Genomic DNA, 13,905 nt, shown 5'->3' on the forward strand with positions numbered 1-13,905 from the left:
TGTCTGTTTCTTGTGTTGCATCTGAGAAAATATGGTAAAAAAACTTTTGTGTGAAAACTCTTAATGTCTTCCATTGCACGTCATCATCATTCATTTTGTCGTCAGTCCCAGGAACTTTCAGGGATGTGGAACAAATAAAGATATACATTGACACATGAAAAGCCAATAATTGAAATGTAGGTTGTGTGCTGTATTAACAGTGAACTATCACTACACTACTTAATACAATTCATATTTATGGCACATAAATTTAATCAAGCACATTAGAAAACTGCTACTTTGAAAGAAGCTGCTGTCTTCTTATTTATACAAGATGGCTGTTGTTGATAGTTGTGTTGTAGTAGTAGTAGCACCAGTAGTAGTTCTATTCATTGGAAGATCACTTTTACAATGGCATTAGACATGTCATAGTACTACACTCTAAGAACATTGAAATTAACATAATTCATGTATACAGGCATTCACATACTTACAGCAGAGGATATAAAATGTAGGCTGGCAATGGTAAGAAAAGCATTTCTGAAGAAGAGAAATTTGTTAACGTTGAATTTAGACTTAAGTGTTAGGAAGTTCTGAAGGTATTTGTCTGGATTGTAGCCATGTATGGAAGTGAAACATGGACAATAAACAGTTTAGATGAAAGGAGAATAGGAGCTTTGGAACTGTGATTCTACAGAAGATTGCTGAAGATTAGATGGGTTGATCACGTAACTAATGAGAAAGTACTGCATAGAATGGGAGTGATAGGAAATTTATGGTACGACTTGACCAAGAGAAGGGATTGGTTGATAGGACATATCCTGAGACATCAAGGGATCACCGATTTAGTAGTGGAGGGAAGTGCATGAGGCAAAAATCATAGACGGAGACCAAGAGATGAATATAGTAAGTAGATTCAGAAAGATGTAGGTTGTAGTAGTTACTCAGAGGCAAAGAGACTCACACAGGATGGAGTAGCATGGACAGCTGCATCAAACCAGTCTTCGGACTGAAGACCACAACAACAACAACACAGTTACAGGTCTAGTTTGCCAAGGATGGGACAGATAATCGGCTGTGGCATTATCATAGGAACCATCCCAGCATTTGCTGAAGTATTTCAGGGAAACCATGGAAAACTTAAATCAGGATGGCTGAATGATGACTGGAGTCTGCACACTTCTGAATACAAGACTAGTCTGTTTAAAACAGTGCTATCTCATTCAGTTGATGTCTAATGTACAATACTGTTTGGCCAAAAAGTTGTTTATCACTGTAAAAGGCTATTGCTACGTTGCTCTTTCATTTCTAACTAAGTCACTGCAACACTTCATACAAAATATACACATTGTTTCATAATCACCTGACAGTAGGACTATAGCGACGATGTTTGGTTTCTGTTTTGTGTGCTGCATGTTCCCATTTACTAGCTCTAAAAACTGGGTCAGAACCCTTCTAAAATGAGTGAGATGTTGAAATCAGAAACAGGGTAAGGTATTATACATTGCATAGCTTTGGGAGTAAGTTTTTCCAGAAAACGAAAAACAAAAACAAAAAACAAAACAAAAAACTAGTGTTGAACGTGTTCCACGAAGTGATAATTTTGTTATTGTTTATTTGTCTTACATTTTTTGCTAAACTCACACTGTGTTATCAGAGTAATCCTTCATTTTGTAGAATGTATTGCTTAGCAGGTATTTTTTAACCACCTCTCTAAATAAGTTTGTTTTAGTAATCTCTTGACTTTTGTTGGGTAGTTTATTGTATGGTTTTATTCCCTTTTGTGACTTTTATGTTCATTCTTTCTTAGTAAATGTAAGTTCAGTTTAGATCTTGTTCCAAGGTTGTGGAGAGAACTGTTAGTGCAGTAGGTATGAATGCCATTTTTTATTTGTACATCTGATTAGTAAAGGTACTCACATGGTGTAGTTAAAATCCCCAGGGTTTTGAACAGATCTTAAAGTGAGCTTGACTACTACTTTTGGATATTATTCATATGGCCCTTTTCTGTAGTTTGGAAACAATGTTTATAATTTGAGCATTTGTTCATTTACTTCATTATATTGATATTTTTCAAAGAAAAAAGTTACCAACAGTTACAGATTCTGAGTGCTCTTTACAGTGCATTACTATTTGGAATGTAGCTTTACACTGAACACTGCTACTTCCTATGTAGTTAATAGAACAGTCCTTAAATCTTGATATTCAAATGATTTATAGGGAGAGCAGCTAATGAGGTATGTTTTTAATTTCCTTTCAAACTGATTGGGATTCCCAATCTGTAACATTGCATTAGACGAAAGCTTGTTGAATACCTTTGCACCCAAGCATGTAACTTCTATCTAAACCACAGGATAAAAAGTCTACATGAAAATATTGTGTCGTGTATTGCACTTGTGTACCCCAAAGTTCAGCTAAAGCTGATTTATAATGTTGGTAACACAAACAATTAGGGAATAAATACATTGTGAAATGAATGTGAGGATTCTGAGATACTTTAAAAGGCTTCTGCAAGATGATCAGCTACTGCGTGATTTTGTGTTGAGTAAAACTTCCTTTAGGGGGAGGGAGGGGGGTGGCAGTCCCAGAATACAATAAAGAGAGAAAATATGCAAAGTATGCCAACACTTTCGTCTTTAGGTGAACAGAATGAGAAACTTCTAAAGGTGAGACATGCGGAACTAGGAGTCTTGATTAGTTCATCTGTGTGTTGACTCCACGACTCCATTGTGACTTGTGATCCAGCTGGTTCCCAGAGAGTACGTGACCACTCATGTCTATCTGTGGTGCTAGCAATTTACTTTTGCTTGTCTGAAATGACAGAATGAACCAGTTGTAGGCATCTAAAGCTACAATCTGAGATATGTTGGGTAAAGCTCGTGTGTATTGTGTATTGAACTGGGGACCTGGAAACGATTGAGATGCTTTGTCCCGCTGTAGCCCTCAGTGATTCACAACCCCATAATAGGCCACAGCAGTCCACCCACCCCACCACCTCCCCACACCGAACCCAGTGTTATTGTGCGGTTCGGCCCCCAGTGGTGTTTTTTTTTTTTTTTTTTTTTTTTTCTTTTTTCTTTTTTTTATAGGCTATATAGCTAATAGACATATTGTTGAGGATATTCTTTCAAATTGAACTGTAGCACCAATCAAGTGCTGACACATGTTCACACTGCCCAATTTCATTGAAAATTTGGCAGAGAACCCCAGGCTTATCATCTAATTTCAGCTGTGAATGAGAGAGGATAGAAAATAGGGCCTAAATGTCCTGTTAATGATGAAGTTATTAAAGAACAACAACTCGCTTGGGTTGGAATTTTTTCAGCTGTGTCATTTCTACATTTACATCATACTCCACAAGCCACCTAATGGTGTGTGGCGGAGGGTATTTTCGGTACCACTATCTGAACCCTCCAACCCTGTTCCACTTGCGAATAGTGCTTGGGAAGAATGGTTGTCAGTAAGCCTCTCTATTGGCTCTAATTTCTCAAACTTTCTCCTTGTGGTTAGTATGCGAGATGTATGTGGGGGAAGTAACATGTTGTCAGACTCCTCCTGAAAAATGCTGTCCCGAAATTTCAGTAGTAAATCTCTCCGTGATTCACAACACCTCTCTTGTAACGTCTGCCAGTGGAGTTTGTTTACCATCTTCTTAACGCTCTCTCGCCAGCTAAACAATTGCATGACAAAATGCGCCACTCTTCCTCTCTATCTCCTCTATCAGTCCTACCTGATAGGGATCCCAGACAGATGAACAGTACTCAAGAACTGGATGAACAAGTGCCTCATAAGCCACTTCTTTCATGGCTGAGTTACATTTCCGTAAGATTCTTCCGTTGAATCTGAGTCTGGCGTCTGTTTTTCCCCGTATCTGTTTTATATGGTCATTCCACTTAGGTCGCTCTGGATAGTTACGCCTAGATATTTTACGGCAGACACTGTCTCCAGCTGTTTGTCATCAATAGTGTAGCTGTACAGTAGTGGATTTCTTTTCTTATGTATGCACAATATGTTACATTTATTTACATTCAGGGTCAAGTGCCAGAGTCTGCACCATTCATCAATTCTCTACAGGTCGTTCTGCAAATTGTTGCTATCTTCTTGCATTGCTACTTTGGTATAGACAACTGCATCCTCTGTGAATAGCCTTAAGGAGCATCCAAAGCTTTCTACTAGATCATTTATATATATTGTAAACATCAGTGGTCCTATCACACTTCCCTTTGGTACTCCGGATATTACCTCTACATCTGTTGATTTAGTTCCGTTAAGAGCGATGTGTTGAGTTCTATCAGCAAGAAAGTCTTGAATCCAATCACAGGTGTGCTCCAATACTCCATAAGCTCATATTTTTTTCAGTAAATGGCAATGTGGGGAGGTGTCAAATGCCTTACTGAAGTCAAGGAACACGGCATCAGCCTGAGTGCCATTGTCCACTGTGCTGTGAATCTCATGGAGGAACAGAGCAAGCCGAGTTTCGCAGGATCTCTGTTTGTGGAATCCATGTTGATTTTTGTAGAGGAGATGTTAATTTTCCAAAAAGTCATAATCTTGAACATAAAACATGTTCCATAATTCTACAACAGATTGACGTCAACAATATAGGTCTGTAATTATGTGGATCTGTCTTATGGCCTTTCTTAAAAACAAGAATGACCTGCACTTTTTTCCAGTTGTTAGGTACCTTCTGTTGCTCAAGCGATCTACGATAAATTACTGCTTGAAGGGGAGCAAGTTCTTTTGCATAATCTTTATAGAATCTTACAGGTATCTCATCTGGTCCTGAAGCCTTTCCACTGCTAAGTGATTGTAGCTGCTTTTCAATTCCACGATTGGTTATCTCAATATCTACCGTTTTGATGTTTGTACGATGATTGAAAGGAGGGACAGTGTTAAGATCTTTCCCCATGAAACAACTTCGGAAGACCGAATTCAGTATTTCGGCCATGTTTCAGTGCCAGTGTGGTCGCTGAGAGAATGTAGATGATTTTGACCCACTTACTGATTTTACATACGACCAAAATATCTTATGGTTTATACTCAGGTCGGTTGACAATGTCTTACTTTCAAAATCATTGAATGTTTCTCTCGTTGCAGGAATTTACAAAGAAACCATCCCATGATTTGCTTTAATCAATTAAGGAAGCTGACATTCCTTATTCATACTGCAGTTAAACAGTAATAGAGAAATTAGTTGTAAAAGTGAATCCAGGAATGAAATATGCACTTTAAACAATATTTTTGGGTAAAACACATTCTCTCTCTCTCTCTCTCTCTCTCTCTCTCTCTCTCTCTGTGTGTGTGTGTGTGTGTGTGTGTGTGTGTGTGTGTGTGTGTGTGTGTGTGTGCGCGCGCGCGCATGCGTGCCACCGGTCATGCAACTTCCATTAACATAATATATTGATTTTGCTCAGTACTGTATCTTTAATAATAAGTCATTTATTATTATCTGCACAACACTAAAATGTCATACTTCATTTATTTAGATACTTCTCATATGATGATGAGTGTAATTCACTGTTCATGCACAACACCAGTGATAGCTTAGGGCTTTGTTTTCATAAGAAATTTTCAAAAATCTACTGTCTGTTGGCTGACACTTTCTATTTCCTTGAATGATGTCATTCATGCTTAAATTTTTGAAACATGATATGTAAGAATGTATTTGTTTGTTAGAGAGTTATTGAGTACTCGAAGTATAAGGAACCATATAAACAAGATCATTTGTTTTGTCTATACTTTACTTTGAAATGTGTCACTTTTTGAGTGGCGTCTTCTGTTTTTTCTAAATAACTTCTTTTCACTTTTTAGGCTATGGCCAGGAACGTGGTGGCATTGTCACAAGGATTCACAACACACATTGGAAAGAAATAGATGTAGTTTATATGGAAAATATACCATGGTTTATACCAATTTACCTCCATACACTCAAAATAACATCTCAGGGTAGGAAAATTGAACCAGGTAAGCTACAGAGCCAAAATCAATTCAAAACAAATCACAGTGAAAGTTCAGTTTTCATCTTTTTTGTGTGCTAATAATTTCCAAAATGAACTGTATAGTTATATTTGTTTCTACAATACAATGATATTTTACAAAAGCAGCAAGGCTTCAGTATTTAGATTACACACCCTTTCTTGAAATACAAAGTTTATTAGAACTGGCAACATCGTTTCTCCAACACATATGTTGTCATAGTTCTCCATGTAATGTCACAATCCAGAATGGAGGAAGATGGGGAAAGTCTGAGCGTTGCTCATTGTGAGAAGAAGACAGGTTGAGCAGCTCAAAGAAAGAAAGAATTACATGACGTCGCTGTGTTGCACAGATATATCATCATATATTGGGAAAATAAAAATTTATATTTGCCCTATGTTGTTTTCATCACAGTAAATCATTTGGTGAAAAAAGTGCTTTGGCTGCTCTGTGTATTTCAACTTAATGATGAATTTAGTTTCAAGTATATATTCATTTATAGCTTCATACTTGCACAGGGCAATCTAAAAAAGGATTTTGATTTTTCTGTACATGGTATGTTTATGGCACCAGTGATAGGCAGTATTTTAACAAATCTAGATGGTTATTAGAATAAATAGATCATCCAAAAAATTGATTTTTGGGCTTTTATTTGTTATTCATAACTAAAATAATGAACAATGTAGAATACAACTGCATTTTCTCTGTTTACTTCTGAAACAGAACTCCCTCTCACATAACCAGCGTTTTTTCATTTGACTCTGCACAGTTTCTGTTTGTCTTGTCTCCTGTGCTTCTTCCTCCATGCCCCCTGTCATTAGTCACTTCCTTTCCCTCACATCATCTTCTGTTCTTTTTCTTCCTTCCCTATCAATAGTTTATCATTTTATGGATGTTGTAGTTCTCTCTTTTAATGTTGGATTTTATCGGCTTTAGTTAATCTCAGGTCGGAGGGTCTGATGACCGCATAGTTCGGTCCTTTCTCCAACCAACCAGTTTCTGTTTGATGAATAAGTTATTAATGATTGGTACAGGACTGTGTCTCTGTGGTTTAGTGGGTCAAGTTTCAGACTACAAAGCTAAATGTCTAGGGCTCAATCCCCAGTTGGTCCTAGATTTTGTCTATCACTTATTGCTTTTTTCCCCCCTAGCAATGAGAAAAATGCCACATCAGGTAGCACTGTGTTTCAGAGTCTATGTTAAAATATAGGTCGCCCTATAATTCCTAGAAGAATCGTTTCGGAGGTCAGAGAAAGGCAAGGGAAAGCTACATCCAATATAACAATGTCTGCTAAAGCACTCCAGTATTCAGACTAACCTTATAGTTGAGCTCAGCTTAGTTGACTTGCAGTGTAACAAATACAACATAAAAATGGGTCATTTCCAAGCGATCTTATCAGTAACACTAGAATGAACAAAGTAAGGACTCGATGAAGGGCATCACTAAATTATACAAAAATAGAACACTTTGTGGAGTGCTGCTGGATGTTGAAAGTCATTTTAAATTAACTGAAAGTGCTTTTGGACTAACTCTGAGTATGCCTTGCATTACAAGATGAATTAATTTTCCCGTCTGAGATTATCTATGCAGATACATAGATGTTTGAGATTGAAAAAATTCATAAGAGACACTGAGTTTGAGTACGTAAGAGTACATAACAAGTTATGAAGCTCTGGATATACTCCAAGTCAAAAAAATGTGTCCTGTGGATTATTAGTGCTATGCAAAATCCAGCGGACTGTCTCCATAAATATTGCAGCACACTAGAAACTTCAATTCAAGAAAGTGACAAGAGATGATTTGAAGGTTTTTCTCACCTTCCTACACCAAAGGAAGAACATGAAACTATTCCATCACAGTTTATCTGCCATTTAAAAATAAATAACTCATCTGTACATCAAGGGAGACTTAAAACCAAGTTCAGACATATGATAACCACAGAAATGTGGAAGAAATTTGCTGAAGAGTTTCAAATCAAGTTATGATAGAAAAAGACCTTTATCATTAATTTTTATTTTGAAAGGTGTTTGAGGAGGAGGAGGAGGGGGGGTAGTTGGTATGGAACCACAATGAAGTTATTCACTAAAAACTAGAAGGGAATTGATTATTTCTCAATTTTTGCTGAAGATGATCATAATTTAAAAGTCTTGCAATGTTACCCCATTGCTTTTAGGTAGTGTTCAAGAGATGTAATTAACTGTTACCCTCTTTGGCATGCATGGAACATATTGTTTTGTAAGTTACAATGAAAAATCTTCAAAAATCAAACAAATATTCTGAAGAGATGTTCGAAAAAAGGATGGTTTTAAAAACTACAAAAGGTACATTTGTTTCATAAACGATAAAGAATTGGGACAATAGCTGTATTTGGAGATCAATTTTTTGTTATTGGCAACTACTTGTATTTTCAGGTGATAAACAAATGTTTTTATTCATGTAAATTAATAATGTTTTGAGTAAATATTTTAACAGTTATTCACAATTAACAAATGATAATTTTTATTTGTATTTTTCATTCAAATAAATTTTGCCAAATTCTTTGTGTTATGAATGTAGAACAGTAGACCAAATTCCAAATACTTAACATCATATCTACATCTACATCTACATCCATACTCCGCAAGCCACCTGACGGTGTGTGGCGGAGGGTACCTTCAGTACCTCTATCGGTTCTCCCTTCTATTCCAGTCTCGTATTGTTCGTGGAAAGAAGGATTGTCGGTATGCCGCTGTGTGGGCTCTAATCTCTCTGATTTTATCCTCATGGTCTCTCTGCGAGATATACGTAGGAGGGAGCAATATACTGCTTGACTCTTCGGTGAAGGTATGTTCTCGAAACTTTGACAAAAGCCCGTATCGAGCTACTGAGCGTCTCTCCTGCAGAGTCTTCCACTGGAGTTTATCTATCATCTCCGTAACGCTTTCGCGATTACTAAATGATCCTGTAACGAAGCGCGCTGCTCTCCGTTGTATCTTCTCTATGTCCCGTATCAACCCCATCTGGCACGGATCCCACACCGCTGAGCAGTATTCAAGCAGTGGGCGAACAAGCGTACTGTAACCTACTTCCTTTGTTTTCGGATTGCATTTCCTTAGGATTCTTCCAATGAATCTCAGTCTGGCATCTGCTTTACCGACGATCAACATTATATGATCATTCCATTTTAAATCACTCCTAATGCGTACTCCCAGATAATTTATGGTATTAACTGCTTCCAGTTGCTGACCTGCTATTTTGTAGCTAAATGATAAAGGATCTATCTTTCTGTGTATTCGCAGCACATTACACTTGTCTACATTGAGATTCAATTGCCATTCCCTGCACCATGCGTCAATTCGCTGCAGATCCTCCTGCATTTCAGTACAATTTTCCATTGTTACAACCTCTCGATACACCACAGCATCATCTGCAAAAAGCCTCAGTGAACTTCCGATGTCATCCACCAGGTCATTTATGTATATTGTGAATAGCAACGGTCCTATGACACTCCCCTGCGGCACACCTGAAATCACTCTTACTTCGGAAGACTTCTCTCCATTGAGAATAACATGCTGCGTCCTGTTATCTAGGAACTCCTCAATCCAATCACACAATTGGTCTGATAGTCCATATGCTCTTACTTTGTTCATTAAACGACTGTGGGGAACTGTATCAAACGCCTTGCGGAAGTCAAGATCACGGCATCTACCTGTGAACCCATGTCTATGGCCCTCTGAGTCTCGTGGACGAATAGCGCGAGCTGGGTTTCACATGACCGTCTTTTTCGAAACCCATGCTGATTCGTACAGAGTACATTTCTAGTCTCCAGAAAAGTCATTATACTCGAACACAATACATGTTCCAAAATTCTACAACTGATCGACGTTAGAGATATAGGTCTATAGTTCTACACATCTGTTCGACGTCCCTTCTTGAAAACGGGGATGACCTGTGCCCTTTTCCAATCCTTTGGAACGCTATGCTCTTCTAGAGACCTACGGTACACCGCTGCAAGAAGGGGGGCAAGTTCCTTCGCGTACTCTGTGTAAAATTGAACTGGTATCCCATCAGGTCCAGAGGCCTTTCCTCTTTTGAGCGATTTTAATTGTTTCTCTATCCCTCTGTCATCTATTTTGATATCTACTATTTTGTCATCTGTGAGACAACCTAGAGAAGGAACTACAGTGCAATCTTCCTCTGTGAAACAACTTTGGAAAAAGACATTTAGTATTTCGGCTTAGTATTTCGGCCTTTAGTCTGTCATCCTCTGTTTCAGTACCATTTTGGTCACAGAGTGTCTGGACATTTTGTTTTGATCCACCTACCGCTTTGACATAAGACCAAAATTTCTTAGGATTTTCTGCCAAGTCAGTACATAGAACTTTACTTTCGAATTCATTGAACGCCTCTCGCATAGCCCTCCTCGCACTACATTTCGCTTCGTGTAATTTTTGTTTGTCTGCAAGGCTTTGGCTATGTTTATGTTTGCTGTGAAGTTCCCTTTGCTTCCACAGCAGTTTTCTAACTCGGTTGTTGTACCACGGTGGCTCTTTTCCATCTCTTACGATCTTGCTTGGCACATACTCATCTAACGCATAATGTACGACGGTTTTGAACTTTGTCCACTGATCCTCAACACTATCTGTACGTGAGACAAAACTTTTGTGTTGAGCCAACAGGTACTCTGAAATCTGCTTTTTGTCACTTTTTCTAAACAGAAAAATCTTCCTACCCTTTTTAATACTCCTATTTACGGCTGAAATCATCAATGCCGTAACCGCTTTATGATCGCTGATTCCCTGTTCTGCGTTAACTTTTTCAAATAGTTCGGGTCTGTTTGTCACCAGAAGGTCTAATATGTTATCGCCACGAGTCGGTTCTCTGTTTAACTGCTCAAGGTAGTTTTCAGATAAAGCACTTTAAAAAATTTCACTGGATTCTTTGTCCCTGCCACCCGTTATGAACGTTTGAGTCTCCCAGTCTATATCCAGCAAATTAAAATCTCCACCCAGAACTATAACATGGTGGGGAAATCTACTTGAAATATTTTCCAAATTATCCTTCAGGTGCTCAGCCACAACAGCTGCTGAGCCAGGGGGCCTATAGAGACATCCAATTACCATGTCTGAGCCTGCTTTAACCGTGACCTTCACCCAAATCATTTCACATTTCGGATCTCCGTCAATTTCCTTTGATACTATTGCACTTCTTATCGCTATAAACACGCCTCCCCCTTTACTGTTCAGCCTGTCTCTGCGGTATACATTCCAATCTGAGTTTAGGATTTCATTACTGTTTACGTCTGGTTTCAGCCAACTTTCTGTCCCTAGTACTATATGGGCGTTGTGACCGTTTATTAATGAGAGCAGTTCTGGGACCTTTCTATAGATGCTCCTGCAGTTTACTATTAGCACATTAATATTGTTATTCCCTGTTGCATTTTGCCTACTCCTACCTTGCCGCGTCTCAGGAGGCGTCTTGTCGGGCCTAGGGAGGGGATTCTCTAACCTAAAAAACCACCTTGTGCACTCCACATGTACTCCGCTACCCTTGTAGCCGCTTCCGGCGTGTAGTGCACGCCTGACCTATTCAGGGGGACCCTACATTTCTCCACCCGATAGCAGAGGTCGAGAAATTTGCACCCCAGATCTCCGCAGAATCGTCTGAGCCTCTGGTTTAAGCCTTCCACTCGGCTCCAAACCAGAAGACCGCGATTTGTTCTGGGAACGATACTACAAATAGTTAGCTCTGATTCCACCCCGTGAGCGAGGCTTTCCGCCTTCACCAATTCCGCCAACCGCCTGTACGAACTGAGGATGACCTCTGAACCCAGACGGCAGGAGTGATTGGTGCCGACATGAGCAATTTGCATAATTTTGTTTTGTATCAAAAGATAATTAATAGCATGAGGATGACACTCAGCTAACAAATGAAAACAGCCACTGCAGAGAACTGTGATCCCCCCCCCTCTCGTGACATTTATATTCTAAATCATTCTATCCAAGTGCAGATGACTTGTAAAAAAAAATCTGTGACAAAACGCAATCATTATTCAAGTATACAGTTAATGATAATTAGCCAGTATTAATATATTTCTGTTATAGATAGTACCTGTCTCATGAAGTCACTAAGCTAAATCATGCGTGAAGGATACACCAGATACTGACATTTCTCTAGCAAAATATTCTGGGCACTTCTTTTAATTGGACCAAATATTATGTTTTTGCTTCCTACTTCACTGTAGATTTTCAGTCCAATATTCTATACACATTAATTTCAGTCAATTGATGAACAGTATAAAATTTTTTTCATCAAGTTTTAAGCATAGTCAAAATGATTTTCCACGAACATTTTGAGCCAACTTAATAAAAAGATTTTAATTTTTACCTGTATAGAGAGGAAAGAGTTAATAAGAATTGTTTTCTAAATTAAGGATTATTTTGACTGTGCAATAGATTTGTATCTGACAGTTCTGCCCTACTGCATCAATTTCTTGAGAGTTCTCCCAGAGGACACATATAAAATTTAGTAATGAATCAACATCTGTACATTTTGTCACCTCGAGATAGGAGTATTTTTGTTGGTCTCATTTTGATTTATTTACACAGATGAGTAGCTTTGGCTTTCAGGTCAGTAAGAGGGAAGTAAGAAGAAATGTATAATTTGGTATATGTGAAATTATGTTGTTATTTAAAACAAAGAAGGTAATTAGATTAAAAAGTGCAGCAACAAACAGGATGCTGGTTGTAAAGTGAACTGATTAATAAGATACTTGTGTAAACAGTTACGACAGACTTTAAATAAGGAAATATTTAATAAATAAAATATACTCACCAAGCGGTGGCAGGGGCGTACACACGCACACACACACACACACACACACACACACACACACACACACACACACACACACACACACACGCCTGCACGCATCTTGCACACACGAGAACACAGTCTCTTGCTGGTGAGGCCAGACTGGCTAGTTTTGCCTCAGCAGCCAGAGACACTGTGTGTGTGTGTGTGTGTGTGTGTGTGTGTGTGTGTGTGTGTGTGTGTGTGTGGTGTCTATTTCTGACGAAGGCCTTGTTGGCCAAAAACTCACTTTCTGACACACTTTTTGTTGTGCCTATCTGTGACTCAGCATCTCCGCTACATGGTGATTAGCAAGTGTCCTTTTCTTGCCTTCACCCTGGATTTTTCATTTTTTAATTTGTGACTCAAATGTTTTAAGATTTATGTATTTACTTGAGTTTTTTTAACAGATAAAGTGTTTCTACCATTACTATATGGCATGATCATATCCTATAAGAACTTTGATTAGATTTGGCTGTCAGGAACAAGTTGTTATCTGTTACAGTACTGAAGAAATACGTCCCTGGCATGGAGCGAGCACGCTCCTATTACCTGGAGATCTTGATCCGCCTGCCACAACGTTCTGTAACAGAGATTTCTATAGAATTTGAGTATGTATTCCTGAAGTGGCAGGAATACCCTCCAGATGCAAACCACGGATTTTACGTTGGGGCTGCAATAATTACAGCTATGTTACCCCTGGCAAGAAGCTACACTGCTCTTCCACAGGATGTGTCACTCATTTCTGCCAGGTGCAGTAAAATTGTTTGTTAATGCCTTTGACTTCACATAAAGGTTTTCTATCTGCTAGCTTTGTTGTTACCTGATATTAGTGATACTGTTTCATGAATTCTGAGTAATAATGTAAAGCAACTTTCCTACAAACAAGTTAGAAATGTTCTTTGCACTTTTAACATAATGAACTTGCATTATTTTGTATGCAAATATTTTTATGTATGAAGATTTCCTGAAGAAATGGAAAATGATTGATTAATTCATATATATATGAAAGAGATTGGATGTCACGGGAGGAATGATTACTGTTCTGGGAGAGGGTACGCGTGATCAGTTTGTAGACAAAGGTTAACAGTAACATGCAGTCGGTTCCCAGTGGCTGT

General features: G+C 38.4%; 1 protein-coding gene across 1 annotated transcript in view; it reads left to right on the forward strand.

Moving 5' to 3' along the window:
• LOC126162794 (GPI transamidase component PIG-T) overlaps positions 1-13,905 on the forward strand; it is a 136,336-nt gene that overhangs the window by 101,861 nt on the left and 20,570 nt on the right. The window contains exons 7-8 of the mRNA XM_049919514.1: positions 5,791-5,943; positions 13,293-13,539. Coding sequence (XP_049775471.1) covers positions 5,791-5,943; positions 13,293-13,539 — 400 coding nt within the window. The remainder of the gene's footprint in view (positions 1-5,790; positions 5,944-13,292; positions 13,540-13,905) is intronic.

The sequence above is a fragment of the Schistocerca cancellata genome, chromosome 2 (genome assembly GCF_023864275.1).
Source record: "Schistocerca cancellata isolate TAMUIC-IGC-003103 chromosome 2, iqSchCanc2.1, whole genome shotgun sequence".
Taxonomy (NCBI): domain Eukaryota; kingdom Metazoa; phylum Arthropoda; class Insecta; order Orthoptera; family Acrididae; genus Schistocerca; species Schistocerca cancellata.